Source organism: Dermacentor silvarum, chromosome 10 (genome assembly GCF_013339745.2).
Source record: "Dermacentor silvarum isolate Dsil-2018 chromosome 10, BIME_Dsil_1.4, whole genome shotgun sequence".
In the NCBI taxonomy this organism is placed as follows: Eukaryota; Metazoa; Arthropoda; class Arachnida; order Ixodida; family Ixodidae; genus Dermacentor; species Dermacentor silvarum.
Genome location: NC_051163.1, coordinates 14,111,565 through 14,134,817, shown reverse-complemented (window position 1 = coordinate 14,134,817; position 23,253 = coordinate 14,111,565). Strand labels below are relative to the sequence as shown.

Here is a 23,253-nt window from a genome sequence, read left to right as displayed (position 1 = left end):
AACTGCAGCTCAAAGCCGAGGAATCTGGAGCCCTGTGTTTTGAGCCAGAGGTCTCGGAAAATGTCTCCGTATGTTCGACAGCTTGAAAGCAAAACGTCTTCAACCAATAAGTAAAATATATCTATCTTTTCTAAAGCGCACAAATGGGAAAACTACACAAAAAAGATTTAGCGAGTAAGCTAACACCAAAAAGCTGCAAACTAGATTGAAATGGCTTGACTTCAGGACTGTACTTTGTGGCCAGATCTCCAAACAAGACTTTCTAAGCTCAGCTGTATGTGGAGGTCAAGAATGTTTCACGAGATTCAAAGATTTTTGACAGAATTACAGGATTTAAAGCTCTGAAGTAACATAGGAGCTAAAGGAGGGCCCGAGGTTAATTGAGACCAAATGAACATTTTAACGAGTATCGAATGTCCAGCAGAAGAGCATTAGTGCATTTTAACCCCACCCAGAAATACAGTAACTATGGCAGGGAATCACACCCCGACCTGGTTCCCAAAATGGAATGCCATATTCGCCAAGCCACTATCGTGACTTAATGGCTTTGAAGGCTGTGAAAATGACGTATTGGTATTCAAGGGTACTCAAGCATTGCTATAACCCTGCTAAGCGTTCGTCCCTATGCATGCCACACTGAAGCCTACAATTTGATGCAATGTCTGGAATGAGCTCGACATCTCTTGCATCACAGACTTTAATCCTGTAATTTCTAAGTTGTGCTTTGGAGATACACAAGACCGCTAAGAACACAAGTAATAGCCAGATTTATGCAAGCACTCTCATAACAGGCAGCTAGCGATTTGCAGCAGCTGTGCTTCCAGCCTCAATATCATGTAATCCACTGTAACAAGTGGCCTGCATTTGGGCACTGGCAATTGCAAAGCACTCATACATTATGATGGCCCCGAGTGGTGCAGAATTCAACTAAACTGCGCAGCACCAACGAAGTGCAGAATTTATTCCCTATAAGAACATGTGTCAAGATAAACAAAATATTAACAGCAAAGAAATAACACAAGGAAATGCTCGTTCATCGAGAATACTGGTAAGAAAAGAACAATTTTCCTAATCCTAGTAACATTATACAATCAAACTGATATAATGAACACAGATATAACAAATTGTCAGATAAAACGAAGTAAATCTAAATACCGAATATATGCCTGTAATGAATATCTGATATAACGAAGGTATATTCTTGTTGGATGCGGCTGTCATAACGAGGTTTGACTGCATACTTTTCCTCCCAGACAGGTGCTTAAACGTAGACCTACAATTTTACAAACAGATAAGTAGTTTATCTGTAACCTTTTAAACCTGCTTTAAGTGGAAATGTCACCCTACTTCTAACAACAAAAGTGAATAAAAGCAGGCACTTAGCACTGCGAGAGTACAGTATTGCTTAACATGATTGCCTTGCAATGGCAATCAGCCTTTCTTCACATCGGACAAGACCTCACAAAAAGAAGAGATTCCAACTGAGCATTAAGCACTAAAGCTGCAGCAGAGTATTCAGACAAGCAGAAAGGAGCAGATGAGACAGTTCCCGTCTAGTATCTTTTTGTGCAATCACCAACTATCCCTGGCCTACAGGCTAAGCATTGATGCTCAAAATGTTACGATACAAGCACAGACGTCAAAATTTTACCTTTCATTTTGTTTTGTTTGAAACAAAAGGAATTCCACCACTAATAAAACATAGTAGAAGCCTCACAGACTTGCTCCATATTTTTGTCATGCACTACTGTCATACAATTTTGGCCAACTGTTTCCTCATTGTGACAGCCGTGTTAAAGAGAAAGAAAAATGACCAAAATTTTGATGTTTCTACTGTTTCAAATATGTTTTCATACGAGGCTAATGAGCGCAACAAGAAACATTGTGACACAGAGATGCTTCACTTCACACAAAAAAGAGCAAGCAAAGAGAGAAAGAGAAGGAGAAAGAGAAAAAGAGAAAGGAGGCAGACCACCAGGTGGGCTGGTGTCAAGAACAGGTGCGAGCACAAGGAGCTTGACGGCCGCTTCAAGGAGGGAGGGAACATGCGGAGAGACAGCAGTGAGGCAGTAATGCACAACAAGGCAGCAGGGAAAGGCACACACAAAAGATAAACAACAGACAGGGCCCAGATACCCAAATGCCCTTTTCCGTAACAGCGCTTCTCGATTGCCTAGTGCTCTACCACACTACTTTACATCACATTCAGTCAATACCCCGATTAGCCCAATTTTACGTTCTGCTAAATTACAATGGCCAACACCTGCCATTCACGACAGTGACTGACCTGATAAGACAATTGCCACAGCAACAGCCTCTCTAAAAAAAATTGCGGGGTTTTAATGTCACGAAATTGCACAGTGGGCTAAAAGAGACTGTACAAGGGGCCTCCGCATCAATTTTGACCACATGGGCTTCTTTATTGTGCACCCAAAGCATGGTACATGAGCCTTTCTGCATTCTGCCTCCGTCAGAATGCAGTTAGCACAGCTGGGAGTCGAACCTGCGACCTCCTACTCAGCAATGAAACATCATAGTCAATAGTCTTTCTCAGGCTACACTAATGTAAGAGAAGTTCTGCAAATCTGGGTCCTAAAGATTACTCTATCTGCAGGCATACAGTAAAGACCATTGATTAGCTGCGACAGACAGGACGCACCCAAACTATGCAGGCTTTTCAGACCTTCCTAGCAAATACAAAAGATGAAGCGCAGTGTCGGCACTTTGACTAACAATTCATTATTAACAACTGTTGTAAACTAGCACTTGGCAAGCAAGAGCTACGTTAGGTCCATGCACTGAGGACTTCAATGAAAAGTGAGCGTAGCATTCGTTTCAAGCACACAAGGAAAGGTACACGGGCCAGTCAGCAACATTACACGAAGAGGTCCTTGTGTGCAGCCCCCCAACCTTCATGCAATAAGACTAATCTACAAACAAAACAAAAAGAAAAGAAGCTATGTGCTTAGTAACAGGCACTCCCCCAACACCTTCCCTTATTTGTGCAACTCATCCCCAAAGAACGACATTCCTTCCAGCCACCGCAAGTCACGCAAGGAACAATCGTAAGAATGCTTACGTCCAAAGGTACCAGGTGCCACAATAGATGCTGTGAAAGACAAGCCAGGGAACGGTTGCTCAGTGCATCACGGTTTAGCTGTACACTTTGCAGAGGCTCGCAAAATACGAAGTCGCAAGCCTGACTTTCTAAAACAACAAGGGCTTCTATCTTTGCGTGGCTGCATGGCTACAAATGTTCATCTTAAGGTTTGAAAGAAGTTAATACAGGCTGCTTGCATTCTTTCAACTCTCCATGAGGAATTTCTCTATCTATACGTCAAACCTGTTTGAGTGGTAATAGATAATTACACTTAACGTGCAATAAAGTAATGTCAACTTCTGTTAGTTCGACCCTGACAGGACAAATGAAATTGATTTAATTATCCGGTGGGTCGAATTCAACAAGATGCAGAAAAAAAACACTAAAACACGCCACTGATTCATTTCGCAGTATTTGCCTGATTCGAACCCACGCCCGAATCAAGCATGCACCATTTTTTATGTGTCCAAAGTAGAGAACGTAAAACTGACATAAGAGCACCTAAACAAAGTAGAAATCTAATGCACACCCAATTTTTTAGCAATAAAAATGGGCAAGGGTTTAATATTTGTTGCACAACGACGGCCGGTTTCCTAAAGTCAACTTCGTCGCAATACATCCGTGTTATGCGGTAAAGTATTGAAATGCCGCGAAGCCGATTTTTGTTTTTTGTATTCTATTTCACCACGCCACGCAATTTTTCACCCAATTTTAATTATAACCACACAATGTGAACAACAGTTATTGCTTGAAAATCTTCCTAGAGCAGGCCAAAAATAGGTGTTTTTGATGGGAAAAAATTACATATTGTCACGAGTCAACGCGAACAAGAGACAATACACGTTGAACAAGACGGCGGAACAGCTTAAGAATCGCCAGAACAAAGACAACTTCTTCGTCTTCGAATTACCCTGCCCTACTACTCGGAGTCAGTTAAAGCACATACTGTCATCGTCGTTTAAACGTCTAGATAGAGTACGCGTCAATATGTTCAATGCATTCACTGTCCCCTAAGCTCCGCCGAGGCAGATGCTGCAACTAAAAGTGTCACTAATGGGGTGACCATAGGAGTTAGGCTCGTGCGTGCTTACTGGTCAAGTTCAAATTATCTGGCGATGGGCAATTTTAGGGTCACATAACGAAAGTTCAAGATCATAGAAGGGCGTGGGCAATGGCAGGAACCTTCGGTTGGGATCAAATAAACTGAAAATCAAATTAATTGGAGTTCAATTGACAGAAGTCTACTGTACATGGGTGTGAAACATCATTTTCATACAACCTCAAGCAATTGAAAAGACTATGCATGAAAACTGAAAGACAGTCAGTTATCAAAAGAAGAATGCACCTGCACATATGTCATGAAGTGTTGCCATGAAGATACAGTCGAGTCCCGCTACAACGAAATTCACAGGACAGGCGAAAAATTTCATTGTGGAGGAACTTCGTTGACATGAAATTAGTATATATATACGTACGCTAAACTGCAAAGCCGCGAACAAAACTGAAACCATCGTCCGGGAAATCTTTGCGGTGGCGTGGGGACAAAGGTTAAGACGTAGTGAAGGTGGTGAATAAGTGTCAACTCCACGAGAGAATGCATTCACATCGCACTGCTGTTACAGCATTTTTCGTACATTGCGGCCAACGCCTAACTCGACGCGCATGCCCAGCCAATTGCGAAACACTTATTTTGCAGCACATGCACCGTCGCAATGAAGTGGTTTGAATTGTCACAATTTCATTGCATATATTTATGACAAATTCGGCAAACTTGGCAAGCTTGCGCTTACCGGAAATTTTATTTCCAGAAGTCGGTCAGCCTGGATTTCTTACGCTTCACGGCAAGCAAAGGCGTTACGCGAGTCTCACAGTCCGTTAAAAGAGCCATCGCAATATCATTGTCGTGGGCTCTAATAAATTTCAAGATGAGGTCAAAATGATCCATTTTCAAAGCAATCGGCGGAGTCACTGTGTCTAGCGGGTTGTCATTTTCCCCAAACAACGAGACGTTGGCATCATGTTGGCAACAGTGGCAGCGCCACGACCTCCATATCATGAAAGCAATCTGAAGTATCATGAAAGCCATGCACATAGTGCACGCCCGCGCGGGCCTCATCTTCAAAGCAATCTCCGATGTGGGCAAAGTGCAACTAGTGCTTGTAGAGTCATGTGCGCTGCGCTTTTTTAGTTCGCGTTGAAGTGAGAGACAGCACGGAAGTAAATTCGCTCGCTGCTATTGCTGCGCCTTCTCATTCCAGCGTGTTGACGCTGAGTTTCTGCGATCATCGAGCGAGATGTGTTCATGTTTACCTGTGCGCGCATGACACCGTGCTTGGTAATTTAGTTAGTTAGCGAATGTTTACAAGTTTATACGGCCGATAAAACTACTATCCTTAGTTCGTATAGCTGTCTACTAATCTGCTATCGCAATCGATGCTTTGCCTTTCGGGCGAAACTGCGAAATATTTTTGTCTTCCGCTTTCTGCCTCAGCGATCATATGTGCGTTCTCGAGAGAGAGAAATTTACACTTCTTCATTGGCGCAGCCATTTCGGCCAGACACACGCACCACAGAAAACGGCAGCGATTGTGGTGATCCCATGCAGTCTCGGGCAGGCGCGTGATGACCACGTGTGGCTATGGATTTCAGTGGCGTAAATCGGTACTTTGAACTAGATTTAATTCGCGAAAACCTCGTTCAAGCGGACATCATCACAGCTTTGGAAGGGCCTTGTAATTTGACTACTCAGCAGTTCCAATTTCAATGCAGTCTCAATTTCGTTCTCAAGAAGTTCGTTGAAGCGTAAATACCGAATGCCTTCGTTATGGAGATACTTTTTTGTATTACTTTCTATGGGCAGCTGACGGGGAATTGAAAAATCTTCGCTGTGGCAGTGATTTCGTTGTAGCGGCATTCGTTGTAGGGCGATTCTACTGTAGGTGCCTTTTCCCACATTCCCAAAAATTCTAGTGGCAGCCACCTGTTGTTAACATCCAGAGACAGGCACTAAATTGCATCCAAACTTGTGTTGCCTCAATCCAACACAACTGCATCAAGTGTACTTATTGCCCCGTTTTTATCACTCAAACTTTGCTTTCGATTTTCTGGCAAGTAGAGTCTCTGAGCGTAATTTTGCATGCAAGAAATGAATAAGAATAATTGAGAATGACCTAATCTCTCAAGAGATATAATTCCCTCAAAAGTGTCTTTTTACTCTTTATACTAGCACAAATAAGCAGAATCACCAAGACACTCATGGCCACTGGAAGACCACACGTCTAGCATGATGAGGTTTTAAAATTCAAGGTTGGCACAAACACTTATTAAGTAGACTGGGGACCTAGCCGACAAACTCTCTGTGGGACTGACATAGAAGAAAGGCAATTACCTTGTGTTTTCTTCTCCACAGGCTGCGTGGCAATGGGAACGCTGTTGATGTCGAAGGGAACATCACTTGGCTCGGCCACGTAGTGTTGTAGTGCCTTCTCAAGACCCACTATAGAAACCTGCAGCCCTGTGAATGTTACACACCACTTTGAATCAAATTCATTAGTGAAGCCTTTCATAGTTAGTCACCAATGGTTATGCCTGCATGAAGTATAATGTAATAAGAAGTGGTCGAACAAGGAATTTTACTGTAGCCAATATTTTGACCAGTACAGTGATATTCATTGGAGCAGTGCCATGTTCGACTACTGTTTATTGCTTGAAGCATCCATCTTCCTGCAATTCTCTGTCTTGTTTGGCTGACATTAGGCAATAAGAGATACAGAATGCACATTTGCAAATGATGCAAAACAAACAAGCGTTTATTCACTTAGAATGCCATGCAATGAAGCTTCAAAGTGAACCTGAACTCTGCAAAATGACTGCTCCCAACAGACTACACCGTGCAATGTGGAACCAAGTGACTGACACCCTTTCCACTTCTCCACTTCAATACTGCCACCACACCCAGCATGGCACCATGCGCCCACTTCAACAAGATGTACGAAACATTGAGTGGTTTGGTTTTTACACCCCTGAACTACACCAGGGTCACAAGACATGCATAAGCAGAAGATACCAGGCTAATTATTTTGACTATATCTCTGCCCTAGCCATTAAAGCATTTGGCATTTATATGGTTGGGTATCAATTTGTGACAGCACACTCGATTACAGAACTGCATAGCCACTGTGCCCTCACCTTAGATACTTCGAAGTGTGCAAGACATGGATAGCAGACTCGGGAGATACACATAGGATTAGTTTAAGTTAGCTAGATACTTTATCCTTTACAATGAACTTGTTTAACTTCAAGTATGCTTGCTGAGCACTACTCTTCCTTTCCTGCTCTGCATTCAATTTATCAAACAAAGTTGAACAAATGTGTGGTGCATGGATACATTTCATAAGTACAGTGAAACCTTGTTACTACGAACACCACATTAATGAACTTTTCATAAATCCACTGCTGATTGCTTTGAAACATAGGTTCAATGTAAAATATTTCAGTACTACGAACTTCAAAATACTTAACTTTTCAAATAATGATGATTATTCAGTTTCCGTGTCATGTAAACAACGCCTCAGTACTAGAAACTAATATTCTGAAATCTAGGGATTCTTAAGATTTTCGCGCTTCCTTTACAGCAACCGGAACAGTAGGCTAGCAGACAAGAAGGCTCAGAAAGCGCACGCTGTGGCACACGGGTTCGGAAAACCCGAGATGGCACTAGAGGAAAGAAAATACTGGATGAGGACTTTTATTTTTCAATGCGAAGCATTTCTTGACAAACATTTGTCACTTTGACAGTATCTATCTATCTATCTATCTAGCCGCCTACGTCTTGGTGCTCTCATGGTCGTTTCGTTAACTTGGTAGGTACCAAAATTCGCATAGTATGACAAGAGTGTATAACGAACATAAATGATAGGTCATGACATGAATATCATTACATGTGTGTCATGTCATGATATTCATGACACACATGTCATCTCACATTGAAACAGCCGCCTTTCGTCTTGGTGCTCTCATGGTCGTTTCGTTAACTTGGTATGTAACTGGAATGGGCTCGAACATGGGTACTAAGTGAAGATAACACTAAAGGATGATGGTAGAAGTCATAGTCATGAGCATGACTCAGCGAAAATGACAATGATTCAGCAAAAAATGATTTAACACTCAGAACCCACTGAAATGAGTTCGGACATGGGTACTAAGTGAAGGAAACACTAAAGCATGATGGTAGAAGTCATAGTACTATCATGAGCATGACTCAGCAAAAATGACAATGGCTCAGCGAAAAATGTTTAACACTCAAAAGCCACTGAAATGGGTTCGGATATAAATGATAGGTCATGACATGAGTGTCATGTAGGTCATGACACAGCCTCCTACATCTTGGTGCTCTCATGGTCATTTCGTTAACTTGGTCAGCTCTCCGCACTCCGCTTCGCATAACATCGATTCCCACATGCCGTGGGATCTGCCGGATTTTTTTTTCTATTGCGGAGGCAACAACGCATCGGGTTTTGTGAACGCATGCTCTGCCCAGACAACTGACGCCTAGCAACGGAGACATGTATGTATGTTCTTTCTTTCGCCCTTCTTTCTGTGCTTGCCTCTTCTTTCGCTTCTTTCTGCGGTCGTACCAGCCACACGAGTGAAGAAATGTAAACCTTGTGTTCACGGGGCTTACACGCACTTGCACTTTGGAATAGTTCAGGAGTCCGCCTCAAGCAAGACAGCTGCGATGTCCACGGAAAGGAATAGGCGACATGGAGCTCCTTCTTTGTCGGTGGTTTTCCCCGGTGTCAGCGTCTCTTTTTCATGCGCCTCTCTATATACAGTGCTGCGATGGTGCGTGGAGGCGGAATCTATGGAATATAGCAACAGCATGGGCCGAGAGCCAACAGTAACGTTTTCGTGGATAGCTCATACGGTGACAACTGATAAACTGATAGGTTGATGGGCGAAATGGTTAATTTTGCAGCTATCACTATAACGATCCTCTCAGAATAATGAACAATTTGTCGCCCTCCCTCCCTCTTTCCCATCCCCCACGGCCTTTCGCTCGACGGAGGATGTCGCGTTTGTCCTTCATCGCGTTTGTTTGCTCTCCGTCATGCATTTGCTCTCCGTGAAAGCATGCATCCCTCGCGCGCTTTCACTCACACATAGAACATATGGTTCGCAGCGACGCCAACAGCAGAAATCCGCTTGGAGTGTCCATATAGTTGCTATCGCAATAAAAGTGTGTTGGCTGCGGTTTGTGTGATGTCGAGTGATACTGCTCCACATAATGTGCGTTATGCAGAGCAGCATCACTCGACATCACAAGAAGCTTTGCTAGTGAGTTTGTCACCAAGTAGGCCTGTTTTCTTACGTTTTGGGGCTTGCTTTGAACGATATGATTTTTGGATGATGGGTTTTATTTTCTGGTTCCCGTGAAGATCGTATCAACGAGGTTCCACTGTATTTGTGTCATGTTCAAACAGACGCCGCATCTAGATAAGAACATTTCCATTGTGTTACATTTACATTATTTTGTTACATTTGCATAAATATTGTATTGCACTTGCGTCACTTTGCCAGAACATTTGCGTTATTAGCGTTACATTTCCGTAACATTTGCCTTAACACCTGCGTAAACATCAAAGAAAGCATCGCTTAACACCGATTCCCGCATATCCATGAAATCCTCCAAATTATTTTTCTAAGATCCTGGGGTGCATAAACTCTACACCAACTGTACGTGTCCATGAAAATGACCCAAGTTCCATCTCTCACCGTCAAGGATGTAACGAGTGCCCAGGGCCTTCTGCTTCTGCCTCAACACGTGCAGGAAGTAGGCAGCCCGGTCGCGCACCTCGTCGTCCGTGTCGAGGAGTGAGCGCTCGAGCAGCACCAGGATGTTGGGCAGCAGGTCTTCACAGTGGGCCCCGAATCTGGCCAGGGCGCTCACCGCAGCTGTGCACAGGGACACAAGCTCCATCAGCCTTATATATACAGGTGCACCTAGTGGCACACTTGTGACAAGCCTGTTTGATAAACATTTATGTTTCTGAAAATAAATTTACTGCTGGTCGACACGCTGCTGTGATGGGTGTTAGACTACGGAGTACATGCAAATTTTCGCATTTCAGAATTTGACCTCGAATTGAACCAGTTGAAGTTCGCACCTGTCCTGTCCTCTTCCCCCCTGTCTACTCCTTTTACAGCACTAATATGTAGCAAGAAACTACAACCAAATGGTTCAGCTAGCAAGAATTTTAAAGGTTAAAAAATTACAGAGTTTAATGCCCCAAAAGACTGCACAACGTGTTATTACTAAAGACACCGTAGTGGAAGGCTTCGGATTAATTTTCACAACAAGAGGCTTTTTTTAGCATGCGCACCCAAAGCAAGGTACATGAGCATTTTTATGACACGACCCAAATAGAGCACCAGTTACCATTGTTAATGACTTTGTTTCTGCACTGCGATTTTGCAAACAAATTATTGCTAACTAGCCCATTTGCAAGTTTTGCAGCCTCTGGACAGCACAGACGTTAAAGCGCTAGTCGTAAATATTAACCCTTTGAGGGTCACCATCGTACATCTTCAATGCCGGAAGCAAGTCTCAAGTGGTCACAGACTTACATGTATGCAGGCACTCACATGGCATGCTTCTCTCTCATTTATGGACGCGAGTCTCTACAGGGCTGTATACTCTAGCGGTCTACTTGACTTTCTATTTTTCTGACCTTACATGACTGGTCTGGATGCGACTTGGAGACCTCCGTACCGCCATTTTTGCTGTGAACCCACCCTCAGCACAACACGATAAAAATGGAAAATGAAGTGGAATGTTATAGTACACCAGCCGTATTCATGTCAGACCTATTTAAGGGGGGACGCGGGGATCAGATCGCGAAAATCACGAGAAAAATCGGTTTTTGGAAACCCCGCATTTCGTTATCTGCAACGCCTAATCTACGCTGTATCAAAATGGTTTGGCTGAAAACGCGCTAAAGTGCCTGAAAAAAATTAATTTGTCAGGGCGCAGGGCGAGAAAACAGCTTTAAATCGCGCAAAATCACCGCCGTTCGCGGAGCCATATCTCGTATTTCCCGCCACCGAGCGCCGCCATCTTGGTATCGTTCGAAAGCTCAAAGTTTCGCCGTTCCGCTTCTCAATTCGTCGGTCGTCGCCATCTTGTAACAAACGCACAAACACAAAAGAAGCGCGGGTCTGCTGGAGGTAGTCACACGGGCCCTCCGATGAAAGCGGGCCTCCGATTGGCTGCCGTGGTGAAAGGCGTCTTCCCATTGGTTACTGCTGCGGCAGCGAGCAAGATGGCAACCGCAGTTGTCTGCTTCGCAAACCATGCCGGCGTCTTCACTTGAAATGCAGAATTCGGATTTCTGAGAGCGCCCAGTTTAGTTATGAATCGTCGCTTGTTGGAGATGAAAGTTTGGACGAAGCACGCCTTCGGAATACGGAAGCGAAAGCCTCCTACGGCGAGAAAAATACGGCGATTAGCGGGAGAAGCGGAGGAGCACCCGACTGAACGTGCCGCGCTACCTTGCACCGTGGATTACGTGCCGCGCTATCTTGCACCGTCTGACTCAAGCAGCGAAACCGACAATTGCCCTGTGCCATCGGTACCGACAACGCAGTCGACGGAAGACGCGCCAACGGAAGCTCCCGCGCCTCGGTGTACGGCCGCGCGAATCAGCCGAGATCGTATCGACGCGGGTCGAAGGTCACCATCGCCGGCAAAGACGGTGTACTTAGTTTGGTGCATCGTGCGACACGGACACGTCGCCTCCGAGCGAGCCCCAACCGTCGACGAGCTACAGTGTGATAACCGAAGATTCACCGGACAAATAGTCGCCCGAACGGCGCACGATTCAGACGCGTTTCGTGTCAGCGGTGACGGCAGAATCGCGAGCATGCAGCGTGTGCGACTCCCTTCGCGCGATGTCCACAACTGAACGGAAGTTCAATTTGATGGACTAGCCAGGCTATGAAATTTTCAAAGCCCACCAAACGAAGAGGCAAAGGTGCAAGAAGGTGCTTGACAGCACTGATGCCAAAATTACCGCCCTGCTGCGTTCTAATAAACCTGCACTGCTTGCAAAACTTTGCAGGTCGTTTTCTCAATAGAGTTTTTTTTGTTGGTCACCTCGCTCGTGGAAAGCATAGCACAACAATGGCTGGACCGATTTTGGTCCAGTTTGTTTTGCTGTGATCTATAAACTGTGCTGCACATCAAGACAGTCTTGAAATGTTCATTTATTTTTACATTATTTAATTATTTCAAAATGACTACATGGCTCTATGCAGTGAAACACAAGTCACATGCATGTCATATCGAGTGAAAAATTATGAGGGCACTAAAAAAAAAAATCTAACACTGTCTTGATATAGATTAGACATTTGGGCAAACATACACAGTATTCCCAGTTCCGTACCATGTTTCGTTACTGTGCCAGGCTTTCCACGAGCAAGGAACTTGTAAACTTTTGTAAATTCTTATAAAACAAAAACTAATGAAGATATCTTAATGAAATTTTAGATTTGCCTCTCTATTGCAATGTACAGCGTGTGTGCCAAATTTCAGCCCTTTCTGTCAAGAAACAAAAAAGTTAATTTTCATCCCCTCCTCCCCCCTTAAACCATAAAATGAAGTTGCGTAAATTTTATTACATTTGTAAGAAGATAATTACCATGTATTAAACAATCAACCGTGTATAACATGCACACATATTTACAAATTTTGCACCTTTTTGTCAGCTAAAGAAATACTTGCTTGTTTTTTTGCTGAAATAAGCCACTCCCAAGAATTTAAACCTGCAATGAAAGGATGTGACCCTCACAGGGTCTAACTTGGCTACCTAGCCCCACTGAAGCGTGCAAGAGACTTACCAGCACGCACAGGGGAGTTCTCCAGGATGAGCCGGTTGTACATGAAGCGGATGTAGCGGGATGGCGTGGATCCCTGGGGCCCCTCACGGCCGAGCAGGCAGAGGATGCGCACCGCCAGGCTTGTGTGCTCGCAGTCCTCAATGAACTCACACAGGTGCGACAGCCCTGCAGGTCGCATGGGAGGAGACTGTTCAACTCACAACCCAGCAGGTGCTTGCAGGCACAGAGCTTCCAAACTACAACACTAGAGGGAACGCTTCAGCTACCAAGGAAATACAATGAAGTACATGGATTTGTCCAATCTCCGTGCCTGCGGCTACAAATGTTAGGTCACCTTATTTATTTCGCTTTACTTTTATTTGCAAGCACACACAATTTTTAAATGCATTGAGGCAACAAGACTCTGCACACATGCATTATCATTGTGAATTGCTGCATGTAAAATGCAATGTCTATTTCGCTGAACGTGGTCAATTTGCAACGCCACAAGGTCATTTGAAGTCGAAAGGAGGAAGTTTAAACAAATCCATCTATGCTATCCATCATTCCCAAGCTTGTACAGTAAAACGTCGATAATTCGAAGGCCGCCGGACTATGAAAATTCTTTGAATTAAGCGGATTTTCGAATTAACCGAAATGGACACTTCAAGCGGATTTCTGCTGCCGCCGTCGCGAGGTTCCGTATAAAGTCCAAGGGCGATAAAATTGTCGCCGCGCGCCGTATATGCGAGTGAAAATGCGCGGGGGACTTCACGGAGAGCGAACGCACGGCAGAGCGCAAACGCACCTTCCTCCATCGCGCCAAAGGCCGTGGGGGTATGGGAGGGAGGGAGGGGGGGCGACGCTGTGCTGCGGCACCAAATGCGTATCTTACAACCGGGCGCAAGGGGAACTGGCGACGCAATCTCCCACGCAAAGGGAGGAAAGCGGGAAGGCAGAGCGGGAGGGAGGGAGGGGTTGTGGCTTCTGCTCTGTGAGCAACTTTGAGCGGCGCCGGGCGGTCCGGCGCACCGTATCTTGAAAGCAATCTGCAACACTGCTCCTACCTTTGTATGCGCTGTGCTTTCACAGCTCAGTTTCCTTTGAAGCGATAGACTGCACAAACCTTCGCTCGCTGCGAACCTTCACTCGTTGGCACCAGCGTTTTGACAGTGGTTTTCTGCGGTCATCGAGTGTGATCTATTCATGTTTGCTTGCGCGCGCTGACAACACGCTTGTTATTTCAGTTAGGAAGTTTTTTTTTTCTCTAAAGTTTTGGTTGCTATTTTGAACGTGACGTGTACACTGAGCAGGTGTCTCGGAGACCCATGTCTCGGTGATCGGCGCTACCTCCTGCGAGTTCGCGAGAGTTAAGCGGTGCGAAGCTCATTTCTTCGATCTCCATGGTGAACTCCGTTGGCGGAGATCGCCAACGCGGTGACGTTCGTGTCGACTGTACACGGAGACGACGTCACTGCTGCGCAAATCCAAGCAAGTCGATCCCCTTCAAGCGTAGTATGAGGCAGGACATTATTAGAAATTTTTTAAGCCGCACTAAGGGGCCTAATAATTCTTTTTTTTGGGGCCGAACGAGTTTTTCAGACTATTTTCAGTCCCCACGACCTTGGAAAATCGGTTGGCGACTGTACGGAGCGCCCTAACCTAACAGCCGCACGTTGCTACCAGCCGGAAACTTCGAATTATCCAAATAGAGCCACGCAGCCCATTCAAATTATCCGGTAGAAATTGACTGAAATGACAAGACTGCTCAAATTCTTTGAATTAACCGAAATTTCGAATTAACCGAGTTCAAATTATCGAGGTTTTACTGTAGCTCCCTCTCGTGGACACGTAGTGCCAGATTTCCACTAGCAATTTGTGTAGGAAACTGCTTACAGAAATGACAGTGAGGCCAACTGCAATAAACACACTTGAGAGCTATTTTCCACTTGAGATCTAATTCAAGGCACCTGCCTACTTTTCTTTATCGCACTTGTAACCTTTGCAGCTTCTCTGACTTTACCACTAAGATACATCAGTGATGAAAGTTCTACATATGCACATGTTCGAGCACAAATGCATCCATAGTTGCATTATTTTAATGCACCTGACAAAGAATACGCACACCTCTACCAAGCTTGACACCCTTGGACGTACTGCTTCAAGAACTCACACATGATTTTGTTCTCACAAGGAACAACTACTGTTAACCAAGGCATTTGTGGTCGCATCAGTAACAAATTGCAACTATTTTGTAACTATTTTGCAACAGCCCAAGTACACTCAAGTTATGGGAGCATGGCATTGCCCAAAAGCTCACCTGGCAAAGAAAGAAGCTTGCTGGATCACTGTTATACATTGTCTACATGTAGGTCATGTCAACTTCACAAACCACACAAATGATTGTACAGTAATATAACACCCAACACTGGGCATGGCCGCTTCTTCTGAAACTAAAGCTGCACGTCTTGAAAGACGACTTGAAATCAAGGGCTTTCTCTGGCTTGAATTAACAAATCTAATGCTAAGACCTCACCAACATCCTTAGCCTCTGGGTTGTCCTCAATGATGTGAATAACAGTGTCTACGATGGCCTTCTTGTACTCGAAGCCGCCCTCATCCCGCAGCATTGATGCCAGGAACGTCATCAACACCAGCAATTTGCGGGGGAACTTTTGGCACAGCGACCTGCAATGGAGAGGGTGCATCGTGATTGCACAGTCGCAACAGAATGCTTTATTATGCACCAGCAAAAACAATGCACAATCGGTGTGACCTCAATTACTGTGAATTTGCTCTGCTTGCAGCAATGCACTGTAAATGTAAGCCTGTAAGCATTTACTGGGGGTACTAAGCCAAGGTTGCACACGGTGCCCATATTTTGAAGTGCTCCATTCAATTTTCCATTCTTCTTATCACACTCTGTGTCAGGTAATCAATCCTAGCAGTAATGGCAGATCGGTGGTATTCAAACCACGTCAGAGACAATGACGAACAGACCATTACATTACCTGTTCTCGTCATCTGCTGGCCACATTTGGTTATTGTAAACAATGAACCGAGGACCTCAGGTTTTTTTTTTTTTTTTCGATTCTTCTTGATAAGTTCAACAAATCACTTTGTCCCAGATGTTAGCTGCCTGTTACCCGTCCAAAACGTTGCATATCATTTTAAGGTGTGTTGACAACATTGCAATTGCTCTGCCGTGCAGCTCACGAGCATGTTCATGTGCACAAAATCGCAGCTCCACTCCTTCGCTTTGTGCACGCCTCTCCTAGACAGAAGAAAACAAAGCCAAGCTCACCGGATGGCATGGACGACGACAATCTTGAACTCGTCCGAGATGTCAGACATGAAGGAGGTGATCTGCTTCATGAGCCGCTCTATGCTGCTCTCGCTGCCCGTCTTGAGCAGCGTTGTGATGGCCAGTGTCGCGATGGATCGATTCACATCTGTGATCAGATTCTCTAAGTCCAGGTTGCATGCTGTCACCGCTGCCGGGTGTGCCATCGCCACCTAATTTTGAGAGAGTTCAATCAAGCCATCACTGCTGGGACAATACTATATCCTCAAAAGAATAACATGACCACAAGTATAAAGTCACGGGTACTTTTATTAACTAAAATGTGAATGAATATGTTAAAGGGGCCTGAACCACCTTGTGAACCACCTTGAGCTTGGTGAAAAAATTCATGAGCCATTCCATTTTGTGAAGGTGGATGATCAGCGAAGCTGTTAAGAGCACGACACAGAGGTGACACAGAACTTTGAAGAAAGATACTAACATATTTATCGTCCTGGTCTTTATCATCCTGATCGGAGGTCATCATGATGATAAGTACGCACACACATTCACTTATCACCTCTGTTATTAAATCTGTTATTAAATCTGTCCATCACGTACGACTGACATACCCCGTTAAGCAATGGCTCATACTCCCGTAAACACGGCCTCCCCATTACGATGACAGAAGTGAAATTCTACGCTGGAATGACGAGTGGCAACGGAGCCAGCTGTGGAAGACGACGACGAAAAACGTGTGAGCAGTGGCATGAGCGCATTCACGCGGTTGCGCCGAGGAGCGCCAATCCTTTCCCCTTGGTCTCCTAGTCAGGCGCACACTACGTCGTACATTCCCAGAGGCACATCGTTTTAGACACAAGTGGCCGTTAAACCGAGCTCCAACGCGAGAGGTGATATGGGTTTGCTTTTGTTGTTGGCTCTGTGGGGATTGAGGGTTGCGCCGGCGTCATTGCGCGCGCTAACACCTGTTCTGCCGTCCCCCGGTTTTCTCCGTCCCCCGGTTTTCCCGGTGCTCCGCGTAACCGGTTCCCGCGGTGGCGCTGCGCACGCGGCGGTTGCGCTGAGGGCGGGGCGCTGACGTCACGAGGCGGGCGGTTTTCGGCTGCTAGCGGCGGAGCGTGCCTCGGGACTTCTCTCCGGGACCAGCGCACGGTACGTTCATGCTTTCCTCTCGTCCGCCGACACCTTTGTGACTAGGACTGGAGCTCGCGCACGGTGCCTTTGCCCGTGCGGGGAGCGCGTACTTTGTGCTGATGCTTTCCCGATGCTAAGCCGACGAGCGGTGCCATTAGTGCTCGCGCGAGGTCGTACCCCGCCGAGCCACACTTACCGAAAGCCTAAGCCGAAGGATATTGCCCGTGCTCTCGCGAGTTGACCCATTGGTTATCGCCAGAGCCAGTAGCATAGCCTGTTATTGTATTTTCGCCCTGGTGCGGGACCCCTTTGGCTCCCCGCCGCGCGGGCGTTTGTGCAGTGCTGGTGCCGACGGTTTCAGTAAACGGTTTCCGTCAACTCAGGGCTTTACTGTGTTTTTGTGTGCGTCGCTCGGTAGCCCCTTGCGGCCTCTGAGCTCGCGCGCGAGCGGTGCTGGAGGCGACGAATGACGCAGCTCTGTGGCTCGCTAAGCTCGAACCCGCAGTGGTTGGTCTCCTGTGAGACGCCAAGAACCCACAGCTCTTTCACTCTCACTTTTTAGGGGAGAGCTTTAGGGGAGAGTTTTCCCACACGGACACCATAAAATCCCGGATCCTAGTCATAGACAGCTTTACTATAACAATATAGTCCACAGGTAGCATATGCTGCTGTGAAAATCTCAGCCAAGTTTTGCTGTCATACGCAGTGCGTGGAGCTCGCAAGCAGAGCACGAAGTCACCTTTCTCTCAAACGTTCTCTTTTCAACAGAAGCCATGTTCCTCACTCTTTTCTAGACACTTTATTTCGTAATAAAGCGGATCCCCACACGCAGCTTCTATTGGTACATAGTTGTGGGCAGCTACGTAGCGTAGATACCACAGCCACCACGGGGTGCCGCCTCGAGTCCACTGGCTAAGTGTACTGCGGCTCGCCGGGGACAACCGCGTTTGGCTTACATTTCGCATGTTGTAGACACCAAAATCAGAAGTCGTGGCGTCTACGTTGACATCCAAAATGAAATTTGAACTACGCGCCACGGTGACATTTAAAAGGTTGAGCGTTGTGGCCCCGCCCCACTCCACCGTAGCCTCCGCAGTGCAAGGCATTGAAGAAGGAACGGGAGCACAGCGGAGGCCGTGTTTGATTGCCAATAACTCCGCTTCTGCTGAACGCATTGAAGTACTTTTTGCGGCAAAGTATTTCTGAAATAGCCTACTTTCACTGCAAATTCCTTTCTCCACTTCGATAAAAAGTGGTTCAGGGCCCCTTTAAGATCATAACACAAAACTAATGGTGCAGAAAGTAGTTAATTAAACTAGGCTTAAATTGGAATCAGCTAGCGCAAGACGGGGTAATTGGAGATCGCAGGGAGAGGCCTTCGTCCTGCAGTGGACTTAAATATAGGCTGGTGATGAATGAATGATGAAAATAAGGCCTTCTAGCATAGTGCAATGGTATATCCATTACCACAACTCAAGTCCACGCAGGAACCTTTACACAAGTGTTGCGGCCCAAGCATAAGCACTTCCCAGTGACAGATTACTTCTTGCGCTGTGATGATTCAAATGACCATAGTTCTATGATCGTCCCTTGCACTATGACAAATATTCTAATTAAGGTGCTATGTGCTACACCAAGAGACCATATGCACACAAACCAGAAGCAATGTTAGCACAAATAGGCCATGTGGAAACGCTTGTTGCTGTGGATCAAACTACTGAATCTAAAATCCCAGATAAGCTTTCTCACTGTTGTTTCACCTGTCTGCACCATCACTGCCATTTCCTTTCAGTGCAGTTAATTGAATCTTTACCATTAATAAATATGTGCCTCCTGCCGTTAAGAGACTGGCTTTCCAGCAAAGCTCAGTTGCCTTGTGGCTGAGTTTCAAAATTTTTAATGTCCCCAAACCAGGCCCCGACAAAAATTTTGGTTATACTGCTACCACTGGAAGTTGTAAAGGCTATGCTTCACAAGCTCTAGTTGTAACTGAACTGTGTAGCTGAAAAATGTAATGCTACTCTTTACAGCTTGTAGTTACGCAGTTTCTGTTTAATGCTTAACTGACTGCAGAGCTTCCAGTTTCCCGGACAGCTCAGTCGCCCTATGGTTGAGCTTGCTGCAATTATGAAACGGCCCACAACCATAGGTTGGCAGAATATGTGGACAATCGCTCACAAATATTTTTTTCAGGATATGCAGTCACTTTCCCTCACACTGGCACTTAATCACATTCAAACTCGCTTCCAATCACACTAACAGTTACCCACTCGAGTTCATGCTCACCGGCACCTCAAGTGTATGCACTCATGTACTCAGTTCTCACATCTACTCCCACTCATGTCCCCTCACACCCTTCAGGTACTCATGAGCATGCAGACTTATGTCGACAACACCTCATTTTACGTAAATTTTGGTCCAGTTACACAGCTTCCAGGAAGCAAGCTACCCTAGCCGCAACTGACACTCTCTCCAATTGCTGCAATCAGTGCGACTTCTTCCCCCATTTTCTTCCATACCAGAGCTGGGGCCACACCCGACATTTACACTGTAATCCCCCCTTGCCTCTATTTCTTTCTCTCTTTCTTTCTTGCCGTGTGGAGCATTTCTAGCGGTGGTTTAGTGCGCCCAGTGTTTTCGCAGGAATCCCCCACAAGTGGTTTGTCTTGCTGCTGTATATTTCTGCACTGCAAGCTGTATCTGTTGACACAGTAGGCAAAGGCTATGGCAACATCTTTGTTGGCAGGGAGACTTACTGCTCAGAAAAAAGGGTGCATGGGTTTTCATCAGAATTTTTAGCTGTTCCCACGGCAGGCATTGCCTCTAGTTCTAAGCAACGGGAAGCCCATTGGAACCCGTGGATGAAAAGGGTCAGGGTGTTGCCGATGCACATTCCTTGCTGAGCAAGCATTTTTTTATACATCCCCAAATGTGGCCTTGCCTTGTTTAGCGTGCGGACAGCTGCAAAACGCAGTGTGGGCTTGGGCGAGCTGCAGAAGAGCTGGAGCACTGACACGGCCGGCGTGAGCTCGCGGGTGGTGGTCGACCGCAGGTTGACGATGGCGTGCGCTGCCTCGTAGATAACCATCTCGCTTTTGTGCCGCAGGCAGCTTTCCACAAATGCAAACATGGGGCTCTCGGGTCTGCAACAATGAAAAGACATCGGCTGTTTAAAACACAGTCGACAAATCTACAATTTCCAAAATAGGTGACACGGCTGTACCTTAAATTAAAGGTAGGGGAAATGTAAAGTTGAGCTAAACTAAGAGATTAGTGCTTCAAAATGTCCAAGGTTCCACATTTAATATGAACAGAGCTTTTTGTAAGCAAGGACATGAGGCAAGCATGGGATAGGAGTGGTGCCACTATTCAGAATATATGGAACACAATCAAGATGAACCAATTCTTTGAAAATTATCTGAAATATAAAGTAAAGCAAACTAGCACAAAATTAGAACCAAATGAGACAAACAAGAATAGACGTCATGTTCAAAATGAGTGCATAAAATTACATATACATACACGTTATCAGCAAAATAACTTCAAAAATGAATGTATAAAAAAATTTTGCCTACAGCCCAACTCTCAGCCTAAAACAACACTAATGGCAGCCATTTAAAGCTTTGCTAGAGCAGAATCTCACACTTTTGCAAATCTCCCAGCATCATTCCATGCCAAGAGATGGCCTGGTTGAGGAGAGAAGGCAAAGTATAAGCAGTTATCTCTCTCAACTTAATAGCTTCCTCAATAAAGCAGGACATACCTTATCTATGCATCACCTTAGTCTCCCATGCCTCCAAAAGTTATCAGCAAGGCAATGGGAACACTACAGTGCCATGAACCTCGAAGGTCACATTCTAAGTCAGATTGGTGATAAGATTTTTCTGGTCCTTGTACTATGTTTTATTGATTTAAACAGAATCAAGAATAAGTCGTACAGCTCTCGTAAAAAGTTCTATCAAGAGGCTGCCAAACTCACCCAACGCCATCTTCTTCTATCAGCTTGCTTGCAATTCGGATCTGCATAAAGGTAGGAAGAGGAGATGGGACAAAAGTTAAACGTTTTGCCCAGTAGTTCAATTTAATGTATTGTTTATTCATGTTCACAAGTTCAAGGAGGAATGAGAAAACTGAAATCCAAACGTAATTTGCAAGAGAAATCTTTCCATGGAGCCCTCATAATATCATGATGATGCGGCAATTTTCTATTGACCCTTTTCACGGCGCTCCCGTGGGCACTGCCATGTTTGATCATGTGGTGACGCGTCCATTGCTTGCCTCAGCTGCCTCCGTGTTTACAACGCCAGTGTGTGATGCCGGTGCGGCGCAGCAAACCTCCGCTTCGACGCATATCGTAGACTCGGTGACTGTGTGGACGGCACGAAGCTATGGCCAGTTATAGAGGGCATGTAAGTGCTTTCAAAGCTCATTATGCCTTTTCCAAATGGCGCGAGCAGCGTATTCGGTGCTTGTATTAAAAGCAGGGCTAGAAATGTATTCCGAGATGTCAAAACTTCCCGCTTATGAATTAAATCAAGATTAGTGTGCTCGTTCTTTATTTGGCAAACATTTTGGAGCAGCGGCTTGTCATGTTTCTGACTCAGTAAAGTTCCTCGGTTCCTCGGTGCGGCCACAATCTGATTGTTCATTTTCAGCCTAATCGCTCGCGGGTGTGCTCTGTTGCAATAGATTTGTCCTTGCTACGCACAAAGCTTGGAATGTAAATGTTGAGTACTCTGTGGTAGCTTGTAGCAAGGACATATTATCGCTAGTCCCTCGCTTACTCTGTGGACCGTCACGAAATGTTCAGCTTCCAAAATTCGTGTCTTGTCGGTGTAGTCGCCGTTACTCATGCTTCAGCACTGATTCACGTGTGCACTGATTCACGTGTGCGCCCATTTAGTTATTATTGATAAGTGGGTGATAGGGTGGGCGGAAGCTTGCGTGCTAGTAGGGGTGGATGTGTGTAGATGACGTGTGAAAAACTTACTATTCCAGTAAGTGGCGCTACTTCCTTTTGTAACGAGTTGAAGTCCTTTCTTTGGAGGTTAGCTATACAGCGCTGGCGGATGAATTATCTTTTTTTTATCCTCGAGGAAAGCCGTGCATCGCGAAGGGCCAGCACCACAGGCAGTCCTTATGTAGCAGCAGCGACACAGTTTGATTCCATTCCTTAATATGCAAATCACTATTTTTGCAGCTAACTACCGCACAGGTCTTCCCTTTATTTTTACACATTTTGCAAGATGAATTGGGCACAGTGCATATTAGCGAACACCCAGTTGCATTTCTGACAGCTGATCGCACAGTAGCAGGGCAGAAGTAGTAATGGTTAGTTTCGTATTTGTACGCATTCGCTGAGGCAACGTATACCGCACCGCCGAAAGCGCCCTCTCATTCCTCTAGAGCAAACTGCTCCACAAGAAGGGTCAATACCAGCCATAGGTCATGAGATGCAAGTGAGTACAGGTGGCATTCACTGCCTACAGGTGGCACTTGAGGCACTGACTAATGGCACAAATGCACACCAAATAAAGAAAGGCTTTGGCTATCATTACATAACTTTATATGTGTTCCAATGCACTGCTGCAATCAGTGGCACACAGTAACACTGATAGAAACAAGAAATAAGGAAATAAAAACCTTGAAAGAAGATTTGACGGCAATATTTTTATATGCGCATACTACCGTATTTATTCAAATCTAGGCCGAAAGTTTTTTTCAAATAATCATATACGAAACTCTAGGGTCGGCTTAGATTCGAGGACTTTGAAAAACGCACCAGTTTTTAACTGAAACTGATAAATGTGGTGCATAGTTAGTGCCACAAGAAAAGTCG

The 23,253-nt window shown here is 45.3% G+C and overlaps 1 protein-coding gene across 3 annotated transcripts in view; it reads right to left on the bottom strand.

Annotated features, from left to right (window-relative positions):
* The window catches only part of LOC119466219 (coatomer subunit gamma-2-like), a 39,170-nt gene that overhangs the window by 5,208 nt on the left and 10,709 nt on the right, over positions 1 to 23,253 (bottom strand). For 2 of the 3 annotated variants that reach the window (XM_037726701.2, XM_049657538.1), the window contains exons 10-17: positions 21,394 to 21,434; positions 20,356 to 20,557; positions 16,281 to 16,492; positions 15,513 to 15,664; positions 12,998 to 13,162; positions 9,875 to 10,054; positions 6,489 to 6,614; positions 3,080 to 3,109 (exon numbers count right to left, since the gene is read on the bottom strand). In XM_037726701.2, the coding sequence (XP_037582629.1) occupies positions 3,080 to 3,109; positions 6,489 to 6,614; positions 9,875 to 10,054; positions 12,998 to 13,162; positions 15,513 to 15,664; positions 16,281 to 16,492; positions 20,356 to 20,557; positions 21,394 to 21,434 (1,108 nt within the window). The remainder of the gene's footprint in view (positions 1 to 3,079; positions 3,110 to 6,488; positions 6,615 to 9,874; positions 10,055 to 12,997; positions 13,163 to 15,512; positions 15,665 to 16,280; positions 16,493 to 20,355; positions 20,558 to 21,393; positions 21,435 to 23,253) is intronic. The other variant, XM_037726702.2, reaches the window with a different exon arrangement.